General features: G+C 39.9%; 1 protein-coding gene across 3 annotated transcripts in view; it reads left to right on the plus strand.

The window, feature by feature from the left end:
• Positions 1-25,086, plus strand: part of LOC117148201 (death-associated protein kinase related) — a 53,026-nt gene that overhangs the window by 26,512 nt on the left and 1,428 nt on the right. For all 3 annotated transcript variants that reach the window (XM_033315481.1, XM_033315482.1, XM_033315483.1), the window contains 3 exons: positions 24,005-24,217; positions 24,279-24,454; positions 24,542-24,860. In XM_033315481.1, the coding sequence (XP_033171372.1) occupies positions 24,005-24,217; positions 24,279-24,454; positions 24,542-24,860 (708 nt within the window). The remainder of the gene's footprint in view (positions 1-24,004; positions 24,218-24,278; positions 24,455-24,541; positions 24,861-25,086) is intronic.

Raw genomic sequence — 25,086 nt, forward strand, 5'->3', positions numbered from 1 at the left:
ATAATAGAACAAATGTTTTATGAAGTTCTATTTTTTTTTTTTCGACGCGTGCAAAAAATAATGTTTTGCCCCTACTTCTTTGTTTTTTTTTGTGTGTGCATTTTTTAAGTGCGCGTTTTATTCTGCTTTGCTTTTTGTTTTTGTTTTTATTTCTATGATTTTATTACGACATTAGCTTTACCGTTTACAGTCGGTTAAGTACTTGGTTTTTTTTTTTTCATTTTTCCTCGCTGTATTGGGGGCGATGTTGAGGCGTCTAAACAAGCGAAACGTTTTGCCGGTTGTTGCGACTGCGGCCTTTGTTAAATTGCCGCCAATAGCAACAAAAATGCCACAGTAATTCCAGCAATAACAACAACAACAACTGGCGAGAGCAATAACAAAAAACAAGCGACTAATGTGCAGCCAATATTTATTGTCTTAACAATATATTTATGCAATAATTGCAGCGAAGTGGTGCCATTAATTATCTTTTTGCCACTCTCTCTCTCACTCGCTCTATCTGTCTGTCCCTGTCCAATGCACCCACACACACACACACGCACACACACTTGCGGAAGCTGTTGCTGCGATGACCTTAAGTGGTTTGCATCTCCGCTAGAAAGCCAGCCGATTGCACAACCAGTGCCAACGATCCCATTTCCATATCCATATCCATCCATATCGATATGATCTGATCTGAAGGTTTTCGCCGACTTCGTGCTCCTAAAAATCTAAATTAAGAAATGCAAATCTTTGAGTAAAGCCTAGTACTATGCAGTTGCATTTTTATTTTAGTGTTTCACAATAGAATAGTTCCATTGGAACCCCTTTTGTGAATATGAATATATATTTCAAAAATTTAATAAGCAAATCTATCTTGTTCTAATGATTAACTGATTAATTCTTATTAATCTACTCATACTTCTTGCATTATTCCATTTTAAATACAATCCAAGTTGATTACTCCAAGGTACGCACTGTACTTGTTTTTTAGGTTTATTTATGTATTTTTGCAGCCACCGCCCGCTGCGTTTTGGCCGCGTTTTCCGTGCGTTTTTGGTCGCTAATTTCGTTGTCTTTTCTTCTCTTATTTTTGTTGCGGGTGGTCGTCAATTTGGCCAACTGCTTGATGGCTCGACTGGATGGTGTGTGTGTGTAATAATCCAATCCAAGCCAGTCGACACACGTGGCGGGGGTGTGGCTCCTGCTGTGCTCAAGTTTACAAAAAAAATTAAAAAAAAAAAAATACAAATAAAACACCAACGAAATGCGGCAGAAATCGTGCAGTTGTCCATATATACACATATATTTCTATGCTCAAATGGGTTTCGTTGCGGGATTTTCCAACTCGCTCGCAATTGCCGCCAGATTTCTTTTCATTCTGATATTTTTTTCTTTTGTGCATGCACATTTTTTTTCCTATTTATTTAAATTGAAACTAAAAAACTTGATGAAAACAAAAGCAAAAAAACGAAACTCTTTTGAACTTTTGCCGATGCCATAACGAGCGGACGGCTGTCGTTGCTAAATGCAAATTAAAACGGCAGCAAGAACAACGAAAAAAGACAACTAGAATAACAACAACCACAACAAATACAGTGCAACAAACAGACACCCACAAGAAGAAGAAAAATGTAATAATAAGAAAAAAATTGATAAAAAGAGAACGCCACAGAAGAAAACTGGGTAGAGATATAAAACTATAGCACCCATAGGCCTTCCATCTTATCACTCGACCCCTTTTCCTCACGCCATAAAAATGGGTCGAAAAAGTACCATTTCTGGACAAAAATATACCCTAATTTGAAAAAAAAATCCTACTTTGAAAATATGCCTATTGAAATATGGAAGTCTTATACTTTTCAAGCCTCTAAATAATGTAAATTTTCTTAAAACTTAAACTTTATGAAATTGATGTGACCTATTAGCTGAATATTTCCAATTGACGGACTACCAAATAGTGTATTCCATTATTCGTTGTGATGCAATTTGCGAAGTTAATTTCTTATGTTTTCCGCTTGCTGTTCGTCTCGCTCTTTTTTTTTTTGTGCTTCTGACTCTTCGATAACAATTCCCAACCCGGCATTCGTTTGTTTTGTTATCGTCACGCCTCTGACCCCGCGACCCCTTTTTCCGCGCCGCCCCTGTCCACAAAAGTTGATTTTGCTGCGTGCGATATGAAGTATAGGGAAATCGCGCGGGGAAAAGGCGGCGGAAAACGACTTGAGACTGCTACTGCATTTTAATTTATTTCGTTGTGCTATTTTACGCAAATTGAGGACAAAAAGAAAAGAAAAAAAAGAACGAGTGCTACAACAATACACGCAATGCGGGCTCCATGTTATTGCTGTTTTTGTTGTTGTTCGCAGTGGTGTTGCTAGTTGATAAGAAATTGTCATTTTCCATGATTGCGTCTAGCCCGGCAGAACTGAAATGAAACTGAGAGAAGAGGGTAGACAAAAAGGTGCCTCCAAGTGGGGCTCAAATCCGGGCAATGCACATACACACATGTATAGAGTCCCCAACTTAATCAATTGAATATATAGAGTATAGTTGTCTATCTCCATACACTGTGCAGCTTATCTATTTGTATTATTCATTATAATTTCTAAAAGCTCCTCAGCTGCTATGCAAAATGAGACCCCTTCCCTACGCCCCTGCATTCTTGCACATATGAGCAATTGAATTAATGTTTGTGTTCTCTTTTTCTTTTCTTTTTACAGGTAAGCTTTTGCCCCGTCCATAGATATATAATTATAATAAAAAAAAAAGAAAAAAGTGAGGAAATTTCGCTGGAACCGAGCTGTGTGAGTTTGCCCCATATTACCCGTATAATTATCTCTGCTGGTGGACAAGGTTTGCCTGAATTATGACATATTTGCTGCGGAAACTAGACTTTAAATGTCCAAGCATAGGGCTTAGAATATGCTTGTCTTGCACTACTAAAGTAAAAATAAATACCAATTTATTATTTGAGTTCTTTTGGTTGCTTGCAAGTTTCATATTGTTTCTCAAGTCCTGCGGATACTAGATCTCTAAAGTTAGGGGGAAATGTTAAGTGAGTTATCTGGTAGTTTTGCTTGCTGTCGCCTTGCTGCAGCGAAAATTGCCAACTGTTCACCTGTCAAAGGAGGCTGTAAATAAATTTTAAACATTAGTGGCAGCCACGCCCCGTTCACCCACTGCCGCCCCCTTCATGGATCCTACCGTTTCGTATCCACTCCCAAAATTGTGTTAATTGAATTTGGTTTTTTGTTTTTTTTTTTTTTCGGGGTGTATTTTACAATTTTGGTGTACTGCCATTTGCCAATTTGCCTGCCATTTGCGGTCACGTTTTTGTTTTCTGCACAGAGAAAAACAATAGTTTTACCCGAAATGCATTGAAAAACTAAATGTAAGCAGCTAACTTTGTATTCAAATGAAGCATTTTTAAGCATGGCCAATAGTTTTGTGCTTGGTTTTTGTATGAATTGAATTGGTAAATTTGTTATTGTGTATGAATACGCCTCCTGCCACCCACCGCCCGCTTTAACCCGCCTGGTGCACCATTAACCCTCGTGCCACTTCACATTTGGTTGCGCAAAATGTGTTTAACACTTTTTGGCCAACATTTTTGCTTTGTGGGTCAGCTCATTGAAAAGTTGACTGCCAATTGCAGTTAACCAATTAGCAATACTCGACTCTTTGTTGCTGTTGTTTTTTTTTTTTTTTTGTGGACAAACCGCTTTTCACTTACCCGCAATTTTCAAGCAATTCTGTCAACACACAACAACAACAAAAAAACAGAAAAAAGCCCAACAAAAATAAAACCTTTTTGGCCAAAGCATTTACGTTCTTGGCCCAAATAAGTTGTTGCTTTCTCTCTCCACCTCGTTTATTATAAAATAATTGACAAGCCATATAAAAGCTAAAAGCGAAGATGACAAAGTAGAAGCCAAGATCCGTCAGGTAAAAAGCCCGCGGGCAGGAAAAAATTAAATAACATTGCAAGAAATGAAAAGCGCGAAAAATGTGTATGTATGTGTGAGGAAAAGAGAAGAGTTGATTGCATTATATCGAGAAGAAGCCGGCTGAACTCGAAAAAGAAAGTAGCCGAGAAGAAACCGCAAAACGAGCGAAGAAACCAAACGCATGGCAGAGCAAAAAAAAAAAAAAATCCAAAAAAAACTGAAGAAGAAGAAGTCGCTGAAGAAATGACTTTCTGTTGGCCAAAAGAACCACCTTGAAGATTGGCAATTCAGAGAATCGGAAACATGTACAGCTAAATAAACCACAAATGTTATTTCCTCATTCTTTGCCATACCACCTTAATGGAGTTTCTTTTTGATTCTTCTTTGGGCTTTCGTTTCTTTCTCTACAGTTTCATTCACAGATTTGTATTCTCTTTGGTTCATTCATTCTACAAATGCAAAGCTGGAATTTTAAACAAATTGAACGGCAAGATTTGCTACCAAATTTAATGGCAATTTTTGAATACCATTTCGAACACAAGATCCTTGTACCAATTGCATATTCCCGCGTATTCGTGGTTCAAATCCAACTGAATGCGAAATGATTTTCAAGCCACCCGCTTGGCCAATTTTCAAGGTAATGTAAGACAACAAAAATTGCATAAAACTCGCCAAAGCGCCTAGCAAATATACAAAAAAAAAAAAAATGTGAGAGAGGGGAAGGGCGGGCTAAAATTAACAAACGGCGGCGGCTTTTGTCTATATATATATTATTATCTAATGGGCGGACCGGCGACTGGGACACATTGTCCAAGCCACGACCGCAAAGCCAGACGCACAATGACTACTAAAAAAAATGGAAAAAAAAAAATTGAAAAACCCGGGAAGGGAACAAAAAAAAAAAAATTGCAGTCGAAGCGTAGAAAACATTTCATGGTTCAATGCCAAAGCAAAAGCAAAATAGAAAGAAAAAACCTAAAAGGAAACATTTCGTGTTACAACTTAGACGCCGCGCTTTCTGCGACAGAAGACAGTCTTTTCTTTTACTGTTTGTTTGTTGCTTTGCTTGTCTTTTTTTTTATTTATTTATCTATTTGTTGTTGGACCCACTACCCAGCCATCCAAGCTGACGATTAGTTTTAAACGCTTGGCCAAGTTGTCCAGGGGGGCAAAAAAAAGGGGGGCGGTGGTGGGCCACTTGGGGAGGAAACTGTTTTGTCGCCAACTTGCGGTAATTATTATGTCAGTCGGTTGGCGGCGATTCGAGAGTGGGCTTACACTGCGCGAAAAGCAGGGAGCGCTTGTTTCCAACTAACCTGGCGATAAATTAACATACAGATTTAAAGGAAATTCAAGAAAGTATCTGCGGCATAAACAAGTATCTAAAGCAAATACAAGTATCTAATGCAAATGCAAGTCTCTTTATGCTTTTAAGCCTTAAAAATTACATGTGATTTTGTAGGTCAAAGTGCACTTTAAACTTGGCTGGGTGAAAGGTAAGAACGCAAAGCTTAGAACTTGGCCCTTTAAGCCTATTATCTGGCATAATCTTGGTGTTTTCTAAGTCAGCGAGGGATATTACCTATTTTTTTCTTTTTTGCCAGGTGTAAAAAGAGGGTTAGGTGGGGAGTGTTGGTAAGTGTAAAAAAGGGGGCCGTGACAGCTCAGAACTCTGCGGACGCCTGCGGCATTTGCAATTAGCCAAACAGCGGTTTGCGGGCAGGCGGCGAGTGAAAAACAAACAACAAAAGTGAATTTAATTGATTTGCATATTTGTTTACGGTGATAACAAATCGCAGGCGGTGGGCTGGGGTGCCTAGAAAGGGGTGCCCACCACCACGCACATGTGTGTGTGTGTGTGTGTGCTAATCTATATAATCTGCAGGCGAACTATAGTTCGATTCGAGAACCAACTTTTCAAATCGCCAACAAAACGCGTTGGCGTTTGCGAACATAATTGAAGCTGCTGCATGGCGCCAGTTTTTCCAGCATTTTCCTTGCCCCTTCGATTGCTCGCTATGCACATGTAATTTGCAAAGACAATTACCAGATTAAAGGGTAGAACATAGCTAGTACCTTTAAGCCAATTGTTGCTTGGCTTTAAGCGCTGCTTTTGGTTGTTTCAAAAAACATATATATCGTATATATTTAGAGGCAATTTACATATATTTCACTGCATTTGCCTATCAGAAAAAGCGCAATCATAGTTGCACAACTATGAGAAGCCCTTTTTAAGTGTTGCCGAAACTTGTTAGCCATTTTAAACTTCTAAAAGTCTCAAAGAAAGTGGAAAGTTTGCCCACATTTACTTGAGCGGGAAAACGAGATAGGCGAAACCCTTGCGGTGGTTGCGACTTTATTTAATTTTCTGCACTATATGCAGCCGGATTTTTCAGTTTTTACTGAGTTGGCCAAGGAAAAGTTTCTTGTTGGCTGCACTGTTACATATTAAAGGGAAAAACAAGCGAGCGAAAAAGAGAGGTGAAAACAAAGCGCACTACAAAATAGACAATGGAATGTTGCGGCCCAAAATGGAGTTGGCTAACACCAACACTCTACATGTGTTTGTATTTCGCTCGTGTGTGTGTGCGTGTGTGTCTGTGTGTGGAGTGTGCAATTGTCTTCTTTGCGGTTTCGAGGCGACTCCGACGCGACTTTCGCAGCCGCGTCCGCATTTTTGCCACTTCTTCCAGGCCAATACAATCCAATCCGTCTTCATCTAAATTTTCATCTTCATCTCGAATGCAAAATAGTGGCGAGAAGAAAAAACTACACAAAAAATAAGCTTCCCTTTACATAGGAAATAGTGTTGCATAATTTATGAGGGGAAATTGTTATACTTTCTTGTTTTTTATTTTTCGCACAGCTTTTTTTCTTTTCTTCTGCTAATGCTGTGCAATAATTCGCCAACATTTAAGGCAGCGGCCTTGAGGTTTTTTTCGTTTCATTATTTGCCTATTATAGTTTACACTCTTTTCTACAAGCCTAAATAATTCCTAATTAACCTGTACTTATTTTTTTTAACATTTTAAGTACCAAAGTGAAATAAAAACTTCGTTTTATTCGTCATTTTTAAAGGCTTATAAACATTCTTTGCTTTTAATTAGTCAAAAATGCTTCGTACGCTTTCATTTATTTTTGTTTATCAATCGATAATATCAACATGGAATGTGGAAGAGGAAGCGAAACTCAAATTGAAATTTAATTGAAAAATGGCAACGAGTAGAAAACTGAAAACGAAATCGAAGAAGAAGCGTGGCGGCGAGCTAAGAATAAATAAACAATCGTATTTTCCTTCGCTTAATTTGTGCATATGAATGAATGAATGACTGACTGGCTGGGTGAATGAATGAATGATCGCACGCATGAATGAATGAAACCAAAAGGCCATCGAAGAGGGTGAGAGCGAGACAGGGCGAGAGGCAGAGAGGGAGCGAGACAGGGTGTGGGAGATCAATGAATGAAAAGTGCGATTGTGTGTGTGTTCGTAATTGAAGTTAAATTTGTTGATTCTGATCCATACGATGGTGGGCAAGTAACTAGGTGCAGAGCAGGTTGTGCCCGTCAAAATCAATCAAAATCAAATCCATGCCACTTACCTTCTCCCTTTTCCTCTAATGCATTACACAACACATTTCCCTATTTCAATCAATGCAGAAAGATCGTCGTACATCGTTTGAGTGTTCGATCGAAAGCTGTCATTCGATATCAAACGACTTCCTGAATTTCTGTTAACTATTTCCCAACACCTCTCTCCCCCTTTTAGCCCTTCGGCATCGGCATGAATGAATTGCAAACGAATAAGCTGAGATACTCGATATATTCGGTGGGCTATCAAATGGCCCTACAATTCATTCATGGGGGTGTAAACAATGATTATCAATTGCAATTGAAAGGGAAACGTGCTTAAGGCGTTGTAATCGATCATTATCGTGCCTAAAGATATATTTCGCTAGTATCTCTGTTTTGGCAAAATATTTTAGATATGAATAATGGCTTAAATCCTCCTGATATCAGATGAGTAACAAGTGAAATAGTGTTGTAGTGTTGAAATTTGCTTGCGCATGGCGTGATTCACTAGTTGTAACTTTGATCGATCAATTCATGAATACCGATTGCTGAATTAATTATACAGGAAACGTGTTGATTTTATGTGTCCAAAAAAAGTTAATTTAAATTCTTTGGGGGTACAAATCCTTTTCCCCCTTTTCTTTACTCTGTTTTTTTTTTTTTTTTTTTTTTTTTTTTTGATTCCTGGCCCATTTAAGTGGTCGGCATTGTGAGTGTATACTCCAACTCCCTCGCTCTTTGTTGCTCTTTTACTGAGGCCATCTCTTTCTAGCGGAAGTAGTCATACAAATAGAATCATTCACATGCTTGTATAAAAAAATCTTTACGCATGATTTTACCTCGTTTTGTTTGCTCCCCTCCGAAGGGAAACAACAAAATGTGTATATATAGTATAAAAGAATCATAAAAATGCATCGCCTCATGTCGCTCCCTTGCGACATGGGCGTAGTCTAGGGGGCAATAATGTCAAAAACATTAACCAACTTTCTGTAGTAGAACTATTGGAATTCCTGCACAAAGAACCCCCTTTTCAGTATATTTTATATTATTTGACTACGCCCATGTGTTGGGCTGCTCTTCTTCCGCTGCAATTGGCATGTGGATCGCACTGTGCTCGTCCAGGGGCGGCGGGGGCCAAAGGGGGTGTACGTGCTGGGCATTAATGCGATGTCCCCCCTCAATACTTTCCACTAGAAAGACTTTGCGCCCTTGCAACCAAAATGAGTCCAATGCCAAGTCGAGCTTTAGAGATGGGTGCGTGATACCAAAGGTTTTTGAAGTTACTTAAATATAAGTTAAAAAAGTTTAATTTATCCTCTTTGCCAGATTTCAATTAGCTAACAAAAACGCTCAGATATTCAGTTCCCATTCATTTAGCATGCTCCCACTCTCTATCTCTTTCTGGAATCCTGCTTCAATGCTGTCGTCTTCCTCTGGCACAGTGTTGCTCTCTCTTTCGTTTGGGACAGGCGGAAGCCACCCACCGGAGAAGAGGAAAGTTGCTGAAACCGAAATGAAACTTCACTTTTCACTCGGCCACCAGACGAGAGCAACCCCCTCTTTTCTCAGTTTCCCCCCCTTTTTTTTATTTATATATTGCATACCCCTTTCTCCAACTTCCCCTTGACGGCGTCCCCCGGTTTCTGGACCCCCCTTGCCACCGGACCCTGGGTTAGCCGGTTGCCATGATGCTGCAAACCTGTAAAGTAAAAGCTTGCATTTTCAGCGTCACATGTTTGACCCATTTTTCGGCCCCCCCAAAAAAAAAAGAAAAATAAATGAAAAAAGAGCCACAAAAAAATTAAAACTTTTGCACTGAGGTTTCGGTCTAACATCGTTGCTACCATCTTGGGTATTTACTACTCTTTGTGTTATTTTGTATTGCATTTTTCCATTTACTACTACTTCCTCGTAAAAGTGTAAAAATATTTACACACTAGCGAAGGAAACGGCTGCTTAAAAAGTTATAAAAATAATTAATTGCCAATTAATTGTTTATTTCACACACGCAAGGTGTGGTGGCATGACTAAATAAAAATCAACATCATCATGATGTATGCATGTATAGAAAGAGAGATCTGTGTGGATAAAAGCTATGGGCATGGGTTCAGGGCTAGAAGGTGGAAATAAGTCGAGTGTCCTCGCCAGGGATTAAAGACACCAATCAGTTCGATAAGTACAATAATAAAAATTCATTACAGAACATATTTAACTTTATGACAAATTTTAATCAGGACAAATAAACATGTTTTTCTGTTTTATTACCTCTAAATGAAAGGGTTTTATTTCTAAGCACTTTCTTATGTGCACTTTATCTGCCTTGAAGCATATCAAAAAGTTAATGTTATCATTGATCTTTCACACGAAGGCTTTAACACGTTCATTTCCAAGTATTATCACCCAGCATTCCCAGACATTTTCATAATCTTCATTTTATATAGTATTCTTTTCTTCTGCCGATCCACGCGTATTTAATGCATTTTTGATGCCTTCGATAGTGGAATAGATAATCATTACGATATGTTTAATTGATAAGTTATCGATAAATAAACCATTTCGGACGACTATCATTTCATTTTTATTTGTGTGTTTCCCCATCGTTTAAATGCTGGCATTTGCATGGCCCCAATGGCTGGCTCTTCTAGACATTTTCCACCGCTTTTCCACGGCTTTTCCCCCGCCATCGCTCACATGCTAGGCGGGTTTTATTTATTTCTGTTCAACTCTTTCTTTCACTTGGCCAAGGCAATCCGGCTATTTACTTACCCCCTTCTGCCAATCTGCAGACTGGCTTTGCGTGCCTGGATTTCGATTCGATTATTTTCATATTTAATTCTCTAATGTGAGCGCAAAAAATGAAACAACGATATATGTTTGTTTTTTTCCTCGCATTTTCTTTTGAGTGGCAGCTTTTCATTAGTTTTCCATTTGCATTTCGTTTCCACTTTGGCGGCCAGTAGTGCCAAGTTTACGCTCATCATGCCGTTTGTTGATTATTGTTATTATTGTTATTATTAACATTTTTAACATTTTTAACACGATCAACATTAACATAGTAAAGATTTTTCGTCTTCTATTGCATTTAGCTAGCTTTGATTTATGAGCTGAGATAAGGAAAATTGTTAGCACAAACGATTTCATAGATTGATGTGGAAGTATAATAAATTTGTGGTTAGCTATTCTAAGATGAAATCACATGGCAATCATAAATTCTTTGATGCCATCCACGGGGCAAGTTGTATAAAATCATTTAGTTAGCTTATGACTAATATGAATAAAATATGGTATTAACAGGGTATCAAACTGTATGATCAATGCAAGCAAGCATGGAAACCTCAAGAAGTTTCTTTCCAAATCCCTGAAATCGTACCCTACTCTTCCCTCTACAAACCAACCCCTTCAATGGATTCATTTACTCTATAATTGTAGACGGGATTAGGCTGCGGATTGAAGATCTCCAGACACGCTAATGGGGACTGCTGGGCATATAAATCTTTGATTCAGCGAGACGTGAGAACTTTTGAATGGAAACCGAGTGAAGAAAGACTGAAGAATCAGACGGCTGGGCAGTCGGCTTCTGCATGCGAAGAATTTGGAGACTTTAATTTACTCTATAAAATCGAGCTTTTGTATTTCATTTATGCCACTGCACAATCTTGCTCTCTCTCCCTCTGTTTCCTTCGCCTTCTCTGTCTCGCCTTTTCCCACTCTAGCAACGAAAAAATTGTTTCCATGAAATTTCCCACAATTTTCCCACTGCGAACTGCCGTGGAAAACGAGTTTTCATCAAAACGTTTGCCGGCAGTGGCGGGGCAAAAAGGAAAAAGAAAAAACTTTCAATGCTTGGCGGCTGTAAGCTAAAAAAAACCCCTTTTTCCCACTCCGCCCATCCACTGCAGCACTCCCCCATCAATCTACCCCACCCCCATTTTCGATGCGCCCCTGTGCCGCCCCCTTTGTCGCCAGAAAATGCATTCGCATTCATGTGTGAAAACATTTCCACTTTTTCCCAGAGAAATGCAAGCAGCAGGCAAAGAAGAGCTCTAGAAAACAAAAAGAAAAGCGGGGAGGCGAATTAGCATAATTGACTAGCATTCAATTGAGAGCGGAACTGCTCTCGGCTAAAATAAACAAAAAAAAAAAAACAAAACAACACAAACATATGTCAGCGACAAACAGGAAATAAAATAAAGAATTTCTTAAAATTTTTTATACCCTAAAGGTGTCGGAGATTGCGAATTATTTCCGTCGAAAAATAGTCAGCATTTTGGCTAAAACACGGCAAATAATTGTCCACAAATGGATTGCCATACCTCGTTGAGCTCGTAATTGAATTCCCAATCGATTGGCATTCGAAATTGCGAATTTTAATTTTTTGCCATTTTTCGCAAATTTTGATGATGTTACCCCTTACCGAAAATGCGAAAATCGACCCAAAAATTAATTTTTCAAAATTTGTCAAAAAGTGATAGGGATAGTTAGTAATGGTAATTATCTGCACAAAACAGTTATTCTTGTACTTTTATGACCATTTTTAGAAAAGTTATGATAAAAACACCTTTTGTATAAATCGTATTTTTGACCAAATGTCGTTTTCCAGATTTAAAGGAAGAAAATATTTAGTTTTTTGGCCAACATTTTGGAAATAATGATCCAAATATGGCTTGTCATACCTTGTTGAGCTCGTAATTTAATTCCCAATCGATTGGCGTTCGAAATTGGGAATTTTAATTTTTTGCCATTTTTCGCAAATTTACCGAAAATGCGAAAATCGACCCAAAAATTTATTTTTCAAAATCCGTCAAAAAGTGATGGGGATAGTTAGTAGTGGTAATTAGCTGCACAAAACAGTTATTCTTGTACTTTTATGACCATTTTTAGAAAAGTTATGATAAAAACACCTTTTGTATAAATCGTATATTTGGCCAAATGTCGTTTTCCAGATTTTAAGGAAGAAAATATTTGGTTTTTTGGACACACCATTGGAAATAATTTTTCAAATATGGATTGCCATACCTCGTTGAGTTCGTATTTAAAATTCTAATCAAACTGTATTTAAAATTTGGATTTCTAATTTTTTGCCATTTTTCGCAAATTTTGATGATGTTACCCCTTACCGAAAATGCGAAAATCGACCCAAAAGTTTATTTTTCAAAATCCGTCAAAAAGTGATAGGGATAGTTAGTATTGGTAATTAGCTGCACAAAACAGTTTTTCTTTTAGTTTTATGCTCATTTTTAGCCAAGTTATGCTAATAACTTCATCGAAGTCGATATAAAATGATCTTATGATTGTGCCAATCAAGTTGGCTTATATGAGCTTATGGAACCTATTTTTCAAAACTCCATATCCCAAAATTCGTGCTAATATTCTTTGCGACTCTTTCGTTTGCCGTCTTCCCCGTTTCGTTTAATTGAACTGTGTGACTCATTCTACTGCCTCTCGGCGAGAAGAAAAAACTTGAGTGAAGAATCTGAGAAGGTAAAAAGCGTTCCTGGTCGATGAATCATCGTCGGATTTCAATAAGGAAAGGATTGCTGCTTAACCGTTAATCGAATCAGGAGATTCGTAGTCTCCACGCTGATTTCATGATGTAATCGCAAATGTTTCGAGTTTGGTCTTTTGAAAACCGCATTTGAAGAAATCTTGAGCTTTCAAGGGTTAACCGCGTGTGGGTTGCCCTGCTGCATTTGTATGTGTGCGTTGCATGAGTGTATTTTGCGTTGGACCAAAGTCAAAACCAAGGCAGACACCCCCACCCAGTTTAACCCCTAGTCGCCCCTGGTTTTTTTTTGCTCTTTGCCACTTTGTCGTGTAATCCAACGCTTTGAACTTTAACGCTTCGCTGGTTTTCACGCATGCAGAATTCAAATGCTTACTTTATTTAATTTTTTTTTTTTTTTTTTTTTGTGTTCGCCTTACATATCGTTGCTATGTGCCACACGATGTAAGAGTTTTGTTGTCGTCCCAATTCTGTCAATCAACTGCAATCTTTTTTTTTTCCAAGCTCTCGTATTTTTGTGGGTGCCAAAGCGTTTTGTTTGGTTAATGTTAAACCGCAAAAGGCCAAAGTCAAAGTATTAATGACAGCTAAGGCAAGGGAAATAACAGCGACGCCATATCATCATCCAGCCGGCCAAAGGGAAAGGCAGGCCCAAAAGCCCAGAAAAATGCATCAAATTGCAGTTGAGGTCAAGGGCTAAGCCCAAAGTGTTGATTTAACCAACTTATTTTGTATTTAACCCCTTGAATAAAATATAAACATACATATGTACATGCGCATACACAAGTGAATCACGCGGCCAACCAAACGAAGAAAAACCAGTTGAGTGAGGAAGAAGGGGTTAACAAATTGGGGACTTGACTCAATTCTGAAACTTGGGCAACAAACTCTCTTCTAAGAAAACCCTTTCTCTGCGCTTTTCTTGTGCCGCGAAAACCAGTTGAATTAACCAAGAAATAAAACTAGTTCAAACCGCTAGTCCACATATCATACATCATTTCATGTTATTGTTATTATTTTCCTCATTTATACAAAATATACACATGCATACGTATATGGCTATTTTTGCTGCTTTTTTGGTTCAGTTTCAAGTCCGATTTTTATGTAACCTCTTAAGCGGCTTAAAGAAAACAACAACAAGCTGGCTGTGCGACCTTCGTCGCCAGCTGCCACGACAATTAAACACGAGAAATCATAATTTGTGGTGACTGCCAGTTGGATTTCCTAAGAAATTCCCATCTCTCGCTGTGCCCTGCATGCAAAATCAGCGCCCGTCTTTCGTTTATAATTCCTCATCTCCTGCTGCATATCCGCATATCGAAGAAGCGACAATAATAACAGGAAAACAAAAAGTAAAACATGCCACATAAGTGAGCATAAACTTGAGAAGCAAATAAATGCACCTCCGCGCGAGCTGAACCTTTGAATGGATACCCTCTGAGATTAATGGGTACATTAATATGAAACAGAATCGAGTTTTGGCCAAATGGAATAACTTGATGTGTCGTATTGTGGCGATGATCTACAGAAGTGCAAAATACGGACAAGGCTAAGATATGTTTTCTAAGATGTATCTTTTGCTACAATAAACTGTAGCATCATGTGAAGTATTTATGAAATGAATAAGAAGGATATGGTGTATTGAAAGCTATAACTAACGGACAAGCGATACGGACAAGGTTCATTGTGCTTTACAGTTTACCAAATTAGTATCTCAAGTAGCATAGGTATGATTCTTCTGGTGAAGGAGCATTGGTATTCCTCGCCTATTTTAGGAACTACTAGTACCCTCAAAATGTGGTCTATTCGAAATGCACCATCCCGGCAAGGGCATTATATCGTTCTCTTGTTGCATCGGGCATGACTCGAGGCCTTGATTGCACCGATGACACGTACAGTACACCATATACAATATGTTAAATGCGTGTTCCGTGCACTTCGTGCTATCTCTCAGTCCGCGACAGCAGTTTTTACGTGTCCAACGGACAACGGCGACAAAATGATGATTCCCAGCCGCAGGAACGAGACCGATGATATTCTACTGGAGGGCCAAAAAGAGATATAGCTCTTCGATTCGACTTCCCTTTCTTGGGCGCCTGATTTTTTATATTGGCAAGGTCAGCACATGTGTGTGCAAGAATATATATATATACATACATTATATAGTATGTATGTATGAATACTTATATCGGCAAACAAATCGCAATGTTGTTTGCAGTCTCAGTTTCTTGTATTTTGTTTTTGTCCATGGTGCTGTGATTCTTGGGGCTGGCCAATAAATTCATTTTGTCTGGTGGCATGTGCCCCGAGATTAGCCCCACAGCTGCCACATGGAATGGGAGTTGCGTGGAGTGTTGGATGCTGTGGATAGCAACTGGGAACTATAGTTCCCTCGTGGAGTTAAGGTTACAAAAGTCAAAGATTAGCCCTTAAAGTGCAATAAATAAGGATGATCGAACCGCTTATTACTACTCCTACTCCATATTTGAATATTGCATTGAATCTAAACTCGTTGCCCCAAACTGGCCAGCTCAGCCCGACTGCAATCAACTACAGTCGACAGTCGCTAAACAAGTCAGCATGTCTTGTGATCCGGCTGCAAAGAACTCGAGGAATGCGTCGCCGTCTTATCAATGGCCAGCCAATCACAGTCGATACAGAAATAAAAAACAAGCACAAATGGAAACAAAATGAAATGGCCACTGGCAGCTCAAGGATATCGGGCAGGCCAAAAGCCAACTCAGATCAATTGTGTGGCTGTGGAAAACAGAAATCGAAGTGGGGAGCAGCGAGCCAGTACAAGAGGAACAGGCAGCTGTGTGTGCCATATCAGCCAATTGGCAATTGCTAAGCTAATTTATCATAATTAAAGCCGCTTAAATGTTGCTGTGAAAGCGCGAAAATAGGTGAGCCGAACGGAAGCTGCTGAAAAGGGATGTGTGCAAGTGGGAAGGCATTCAGGCATCCAGGGGTTAAGCCAAACCAACTAAGCTAACGAGCCTGACACATTTCCAAGTGGGTGTCGATGGCCCTGCGCCTATCTCTCTCTGGCCACGTATGGCCCTCTCTTTCTGTTGACTGACTGACTGAAATGAATGTGTCAAGCTGAAGTGGAAAACGGGAAATGGGAAATGGGAAATGGAAACGGAAATGGGAGTAGGAGTAGGGTTGCAAAAAGGATACGAATGCATGCTGTGCGCCAAGAATACTCGGAAATGCATGGCAATGCACAGTGGGTGGCCAAAGTCTACGTTCGGACCTGGCCAAAGCTATCAAATATTTCTTTTTATGCTTTCCAATTAGCATTCGAATGGAAATCGGCTAGCCAAATATTTATTCAGCGCTCCTACTGATTCAAATACACATTTGCATACATTTACGTTCGACATGGATTGGCATTTTCAATGATGTCTAAACTATGTTGGCATTAAAATAATATAGCCACGAAATCGAAGGGAGTTCGATGGTATTTTACGGGCTGAATATTATATTTAATTTAATATATAATATTTATGTGGCGTCCTAGGGATCCCTTACTTTTGGCACCCACTGTACTTACACCACCTACATTGCAGGCTCTTTTGCCTGAGTCTGCATATATGAGTGTGCGATTTTTTTTTGTCCGTAAGCTCCTCGTAATAATGTCAAGTGCTTAAAGCGAAGGCAAAATCTCTCCGCCCGGGCAGATAAACAAAATAAGAAATGCAAAAGAAAAAGAAGAAAAAAGCGGCGGAAAAAACATGAATTAAATATAAACAAAGGCGGGAAAAACAAAAGCGCCCAGGACACCCGATTATGAACCTGTCCCTGTTGACAAACCCTCGTCTCGGGGGCTTTGACACGCTCCTAATTGAAAAGGAAATGCATAATGCAAAATCCCAAATGCAAGGCGCAAAAAAAAAACGCATGTTGTCATGTGTTCTGCGTTTTTGTGTTTTACGTGTGTGCCGCGAGCAAACAAACAGAACTGCAAATTAATGAAATAACACAAAGAAATTAATCCTTGACTATGGTAAAACTCAAACACAAACTCGAAATACAGCTAAGAAAAATGAAAAAATGAACGCGAAATTATTAAATGAATTAAATGCACACACAGGCAAACATACACACGCGCTTGGTTGCCTTTAAGCTCTGACCAAATTTGTCCACAATTAAAAACAAAGCGCGCGCGACGCCCACGCGATTTGTGCGCGTTTTTTGCCGCTTCGCCAGTCACAGTCGATGCTTTTTTTGTGTTTAAGCTGACCAAAAATGGCCAAGCGATCGTCGAAAAAAGCCACCAACCGGGGGCTCTAAGACGCATTAACAATTGGCACATTTAACGGAAATTATTGATGTCAATTTGCAAATTGGAAAGTGCCCGACGTAAAAAAAAAACAAAAAAAACAAGCCAAAAGCCAATACAATATCATAATCATAATCATCGCACAATATATGTAAAGCAAAATCGTACATTCGAGTGGGCTTCGTTCGATCTGAGATTTATTCTGATACTCGTAGCTGGCCAAACGGGAAATGAAATATGATTTGGACAAAGGCCGAGCAAAAATGAAAAGAAACGCGATTTGAGTATTCTCGGATGGGCGAAACAAATTTTGAAATAAGTGAACAGATAAATCTATAAATATATACTTCTCATATAATTTGATTTATTAATTAATTCCTTTTGGGTACTTTACTTCAAACTCAAGTTTAATTGAGATACCCTGTGTGTTTTACAACACTTTGACTTATCCTTGTATTTTGGCAGACTCACACCTAGTCGCTTGGCCCCGTCTGTTCGTTTTCCCTTTGCTGGAAGGAAACTGCCCTTGCCTTGGTTTGTTGACATTTTGTGGGTCAAAAACCTAATCAGAACCACCTCGATGCCCCGTCCGTCGCTTCGGTGTTTGCCTTGTGTTGTTATTTGCATAACAAGAGGCTTGTCTCCCCATCCTCCGCCTCCAGGGACCCCATCCACTGTGCCTCCATCCCTCCCTTCCACCATCCTCCTTCCCAGCACTGTGGATGCACTGGCTGCCCTGCAGCTTAATAATATTATCGTGACGCATGGGCCCTCATCTCGTCAGCGCTTCTCCTTCATATAGTAGTGTGTGCATGTGTGAGTACGATGGTCTGTCTCTTTCGCTCGCCCGCAGGCTGTCTCTTTTGCGCGGCATTCTTGCATTTCTCCTCTGGGCAATGCACTGCTTGCACACATTCTTTGCACTGCTTGGATTTCCTGACAAATTTAATTGTCACATTAGAAGCAATCCAGCACACTGAGAGAACATGCGATGCTGTAAAACATAATCATATTAGTAATGATTAATATTGATACCTTTGGAAAATTAATTATTAGTATATTCGTTTACTATTTTATTATGATTTTGAGGAATATCCTGTTTGTTTTTCGTTGATCATTATTTCAGTGACATTTTTTTTTATTTTTTGGCTGTGTGCATGAATGTCTCTTGTCTCGTTAGTCACCTTTCAAACAGTCAGTCAAAAAAGAAAACTATTAGTTGGCTTGACGTTAAATGTGATTGGGAATGGGAATGGGGATGTGGATGGGGTTGGGAATGGTTATGGGTATGGGTATGGTGTGGGTATGGGTATGGCTATGGGTATGGGGCGATGAGGACGAGGATGACGATGACGATGATGACTCCACTCTGCACTTCACTCCTGGTTCATTGCACTCGCCGTCTCTCTCTCTTTCTGCTCCATGCGCACATACCCGTCCTTTTCTTTCGCTGCACTGTGCTAAAAGCATCCATCCAGCCCAACAGCAACAACAACACTTAGATGCACTTTGGGCCCAGACCATCAAAGGCAGCAATACAAAAACAAAAAACAAAAAACAAAAAAAAAAGGGGGAAAGAAATAGAAAAACCTCGAGCGAAAAAAAAGAAAAGAAAACGTCGAAGATGCTGGGCAAATGAAGAAGAGGAAGCTGAAATTCTTCAGGCCGTCGAGAAGTGCAAGTTGCAAAAATGTTATTGTAAGTCCACAAGGAGGAAATATCTGGGCACCTGGATAGGTTGATCCATTATATATAGCCAGACTGCTCAAGAGACCGATTCCTTAAAATGCAACCCAAATGGCGCTCAAGTTTTTTTGTTTCGAAGGAACTTGGAATGAAGATGAAGCACATAAAACTATATACATTTAAAAGCTGTAAACAAAAAACAAGAAATAAAATAATATCAATTAAATGCACTTAATAATTGAGTCAATTACAATAACAGCAAAGCAAAGTCCGCAAACTATATGTAATTACCATGCCATTGAAACTCTCATAATTGCTATTTAATTAAAGCGAATGGGAAAGCGCGAAACCTTCGGAATCGTTATGAATCGAATATTTCAGCCATTTCCCATGATCGTTTTGCCGCTTTTGGCCGACTGGCTAACCTTTTGGCTATAGAACAAACAGCACCCGCCTAACAATTTGCACCTTGTTAACAAAACAAATTCTTAAATTCGCAATTTGCAATTCCCAATTAGCTAATGAATGCCAGTGACATTGTTCCGCATCGCATTGCATTAGCATTAGAATGGGAATTGGAATCGGAATTGGAATTGAAATTGAAATCGGATTTCGAATCGAAACGATTCGATCGAAATGTGGGGGAGTTTTGAAATTACAACGATCTCAATGCGATTTGCCAATCGACTGCAGCTGCTGTTCTGTTTGATGTGTTCTATTTGTTGCTGGCTTGTTTATTCGTTTATTTGTTTGTTTGGATTTTGGTTTACATATTTGCCTAATCGCTACGCTAGTCCATCCCGACTAACTTAAAAAGCCAAACAACTAAACCAAAAAACCAAAACTGACCCGCTCAAGAGGTGGAATGCGTAAACACGAGCGCCCCGGCGAAAGGCGAAAACAATTAAAATGCCATAAACAACCCAAAAAACAAAAAAAAAAAAAAAAAAAAAAAAAAAATACGAATAAAGAAACCAAATGAAACAATACGATCCTGCAATCTGCTATAGGAAAAATTAAAGAGGCAACGCTTTTCTGGCTCTCCGTGTGCGGTTGTTTATTTAATTGAGCCGCGAGTAAACAAAAATCCACTTGAAAATTATTTGCACATTTTTGCGGGTGATTTGTTTAACGAGGGAGAGAGTTAAGCGAAAAGGCCATCACACAGATCACTCATCGGAAAATTCAGCAATTTAATGTTTAAATAAAAGTCCATTTGAATGATAGCAAACATTATTAAAAAGAAAAAAAAAAAAGTACGAAATCATTATGTTCGTTCGATTAGTCTTTCACCATAAACAAGAAGTCTTAGTTATAGTTAGTTAACCAAAGTACCCTTCTTCTTCTTCTGCCTTCCCCAATTGGGCAACATTAAATGAATAGTAAATAAATCGAGTAGTGTTTACTGTACCTTTCTGGGCATCTTCAATCGCCACCTTCAGAAAACCACTAAACTTTCGCAACATTTACGATTTATTTTCCCAATTTTCTGGCGTTTTTTTTTTCGCTTATTGTTTTCCAATCTCTCAGCCTGGCGGTAAATGACTGGAAAAGGGCAATGTAAATATTGCGCAGCATTATTATTTTTTTTTTTTTGGAGCCCCCATCATCAAGTCTTAACCCCAGCAAACCCCCTCGCAACCGTTTCCCCCCGCCTTCCATAATCCCGCTGGCATTATCTTGACACGTGCACGCGCCGCGTTTTCTGCGCGTTTTTAAACGCCACCTTATTTGGCCCTCGGTTTTGGAGCCTCCATCTCCACTGTCATCTCTTCACTTCACTTCTCGGTGGATCGGATCAAGAAATCAGCATTTAAGGGGTTAAAGGGGCGGGCTGAATGTGCCATGTTTGTATGTAGATCCGATCAATTGACGATCATTTGAGGCGATCAAACAAAAAGAAGAAGAAAAACTGCCAAAGCTGACCAATTTTAGAATCTTCTCCGATTCCACACCACTTCGAATCGAACAAAATTCACACTCGAATTTTTTGGGATCTCTTTATAAAGCATTTATTATTATTTATTTATTATGTTTTGTCGAGAGCTTTCAAAAAAGTCAGAAGACAACGCAACAACAATACAAAAAGGGCAAAGCTGCGTGGGTGTGTCCAGTTTAATTCTACGCCACCGATCAACCATGAACTCTCGACTATAGCCAACGTATTTTGCCCCTATATCATCATCATCACATAGTCATCATCGTCGTCATCGGGCTTGACCTTTTAAAGTTCAGTTAACCAAGTGCCGGACACTTTTTAGTGCCCATAAATACGAAAGACACTTGCAGTCAGAATAGTACATTTAAAAAAAAGCAAGTAATTGAAAGGTATTAAAAGTCGCTATGCATTACTCTTTGTCTTCTATTTTAGTTAGGTGTTATTCTTTGGTAAATTATATCTTAGGTGCGTACCTAAGAATTCCACACCGATTTTCGCGATTTTCCGCCCATTAACTTTAAGTTGAACTGTTAACCAAATCAAATTGAAAAATCCCTGAACAAAAAAATGTCCATCCAGTCCAAAAAAGTCGTGCCAAAAGCATTTCAACTGTCTTACGTAACGGACAACAGCCAGCAATGAGCAAAAAAAAAAAAAAAAAAAAAAAAAATCCACAAAAAAAAAAGGAAAAACAGAAATAAAAACAGAAACAGAAGAGCAGATAAAATTCCAAAAAGGAGAGTAGAAGAGGGCAATAACTTTATTACGATCAGAGAAGACCTTGCCCAATTAGGCAATGTTTTTTGTTGCCGCTGCTGGGAATTAAATTGTAATTTAATTAAAATTTATGTTAATGCACAGTCGTCGCAACTTGTGGCTGGCTGGTCGAAACACTTGATACCCTGGCGTAAATGGGTAAAAATAAAAGGGGGCATCTCAAATTGAATTAATAATGGGCTAGCATTTAGTAATAGCAATGTACCTCTTATAATTACCCCCTACCTTCCGTTAAAGTAATCCTTATATGCAGACAAGCATGTTTCTACCCCCACCAGCAAAAAAAAAAAAAAAAAAAAAAAAACCACATGATCCCCAGGTTCCTGCAACATTGTTGCATTTTGTTTATTCTCATCGCGTATGCAAATCGCCTGGCTAATTAAATCAAACGAATAACATGCATACGAAACCATTGGGAAATTGAGTTGTGGCCCAGACTTCCTTCCATATTCCATATGTATGTTCATGTTGCTGTTGTGTTGTGCCGCTGCAGGCTTTAAATATTTCAATTCGATGCCGGGACAACTTTTATTTTATGACCCGCAACACTACACAACAGGCATGTTGTGTTGTTTGTTTAGTTGTAGACTGCCGACTGGCCCAAATGCTAAACACGGCAGCCGATTCTAGTCATGGATGCACCGCAATAAAAACCTTCTCCTACAAAAACTGAAAATATTTTAACCAAAAGATAGTAAAACACGTAATAGTACTTCTTATTAACCATATACCTAAGGTAACTCTTACCAAACTCGGCAATTGCATATATTCCTCAACTAAATTGATCATACACTGCATAAATCTGACTTTTCTCTCTCTGTAAGACCAGACAACAACTGTCACTGGAGGAGCTGGTGAAAGCGGGAGGGCAAATAGACATAGAAAGACAGGAGCGCCCGAGTCCAAGTCAATGTTTGTTGTTGTCGTCTGTCCGCTGTCAATGTCAGGGAAAGAGACAGGGACAGTTACCAGGGGCTCGAATAGTTTAGCGAGAGAGAGGGGGGTCGAAAGAACTTTGGCTGCCGGAACGCAGACACAGAACTTGACAGCTCCCCAAAGGGGCAGGGGGATGGGGAAGGAGGGTGCCATCTCCATCTCCGCCAGAGGGGGCAATTAGAAAACCAGTGTGGCGAAGGCGACGACGTCCAAGCGCTACTCATTATTGATGGCCAGCCAAAGCCCCTTTTTGGGATCGAAGGAGCTCATTAGCTAAGTGACGCCAATGGGCCATCAAGCGACTATCAAAATTCAGAAGCAATCTGTGGGAATTTTTGTAAGGCGCTCTTTCTTATGGTTGGAAACTACCTAAGCGCATGCTTTAACTATATAAATAATCGGAATTTCTCTTACTTATCGAAAACATTGACAACAGTAGCCATAAAGTTGATAACATGGTTATCTTCACCTCATTTGTATTGTCTGTTTTCACTTAGTCTTGAGCTTGTTAGTTAGTAGGCTTTAATCATTTCGCTTAAATGATTTATGCATCTCGCAATATTTGTAATAGTAGTATTAAAGCCTTTCGGCTATTATCGAGATTATCGATAAGTAATCATTCTCCCAATGCTAAGAGTATTTGCGATGGGTTGTGATCGAAATAAGTGCCTCCCTTTTATCCATTCCCCCCAAACCATTTAACCGATCGAGGCTTGCGTGATCGTCTTCTTGGCGGGATGAGGTGGGTGGTGGGCGGTGGGGTTCCCGACAAGAGAAGCAGCTGGCCAAGTATTTGGTATGCCAGCTTTGTCACCAAAGCTTCTTTCCTCCGGCCACCGCTCTGGGTTGGCTCTGGCTCCTGTTCTGGCTGCCGGATCGCATCGCCAGTTGTGGTGTCGCTTTGGGTGTTGGCAATACTCGTAGTGTTGCTGTTTTAGTTGTTTTAGTAGTTTGCCTGTTGCCGGAAGCGCAATTGCTTCATTATGGCACGTACTTTGTCAAAAGGCGTCGCGTTGAGTCACTTTTCGTTCGATTTGTGCACTACAAAAAAAAACCAATTTGAATATCTTAGCAAAACATTAAGATTACCCCTTTTGTGTAAATATTTCTCTAAAGCATTCGCTAAGAAAATTGCCATTAGGAATGAATCAAAATGGTTTAGTATCTAACTTTTGGGAACTTTGAGCTTTTTCGTTCAGTGTTTATTATCTGACCAGCGTTCCTTCTTCTTCTCTCCGCAACTCGGCCCAAAAATCCACTTAACTTATGAATGAAAAATGATCGCAGCTGGCTCACGCACTGTGTGGGCTGGTCGTAACAGAAACCAGTGGCTCCAATCCAACCAACCAATCCAATACCATCTCCATTCGCAGGGGCAAATTCGCCGCCGTTCGACGCGCCATTCACAAGAACACGGGCTCTCACTTTGCGGCAAAGTTCCTAAAGCGGAGGCGCCGGGCGCAGAGTAGCGACAAGGAGATCAAGCACGAGATCGCGGTGCTGATGCTCTGCGAGGGCGAGGACAACATCGTCAACCTCAATGCCGTCCACGAGACGCGCTCGGACACAGCACTCCTCCTCGAGCTGTAAGTAAAACGCTATATACATATGAAATGGGAATCTAAATGGATTTTCCTTCCTTTGCAGGGCCACTGGTGGCGAGCTGCAGACGATCCTGGACAACGAGGAGTGCCTGACGGAGGCGCAGGCCCGCCACTGCATGCGCGAGGTGCTCAAGGCACTGAAGTTCCTGCACGATCGCTCCATTGCCCATTTGGACCTCAAGCCGCAGAACATCCTGCTCGCCGGCGAGCGCATAGAAGGTTTGTATACTTTTGAATCAATTATGCAGATGCATATGCAAGCAGAATGCCCTGAACTAATGGATTGCCTTTTAATAACAACAACAGATGGATTGAAGCTGTGCGACTTTGGGATCTCGCGGGTGGTGTGCGAGGGCATCAATGTGCGAGAAATGGCCGGCACACCGGACTACGTGGCCCCCGAGGTGCTGCAATACGAGCCGCTGTCCCTGCTGACGGACATCTGGTCGGTGGGCGTGCTCACCTACGTGCTGCTATCCGGATTCTCGCCCTTCGGCGGCGACACCAAGCAGGAGACCTTCCTCAACATCTCGCAGTGCGCCCTCACCTTTCCGGACAACCTCTTCGGCGGCGTCTCGCCGGTGGCCATCGACTTCATCCGTCGCGCATTGCGAATTAAGCCAAAGTGAGTGTCGGTTTTGTAATTCAATGTATCAGCAGTAGACTAGACTAGACTAGACACAAATCTTTAATGAAATGATTCTTAATTTTGTGGTCAGCTGATTAATAATGTTTATACGCATTGATTTAAATATGATGCATGGTGATTAATGTAAAGCTTCTGCCTCATGACATTGATTCTTATAAACAATATTTTGATTAACATGAAAGGAATTCGTAACTTCCGTTGC

Source organism: Drosophila mauritiana, chromosome X (assembly GCF_004382145.1).
Source record: "Drosophila mauritiana strain mau12 chromosome X, ASM438214v1, whole genome shotgun sequence".
Taxonomy (NCBI): domain Eukaryota; kingdom Metazoa; phylum Arthropoda; class Insecta; order Diptera; family Drosophilidae; genus Drosophila; species Drosophila mauritiana.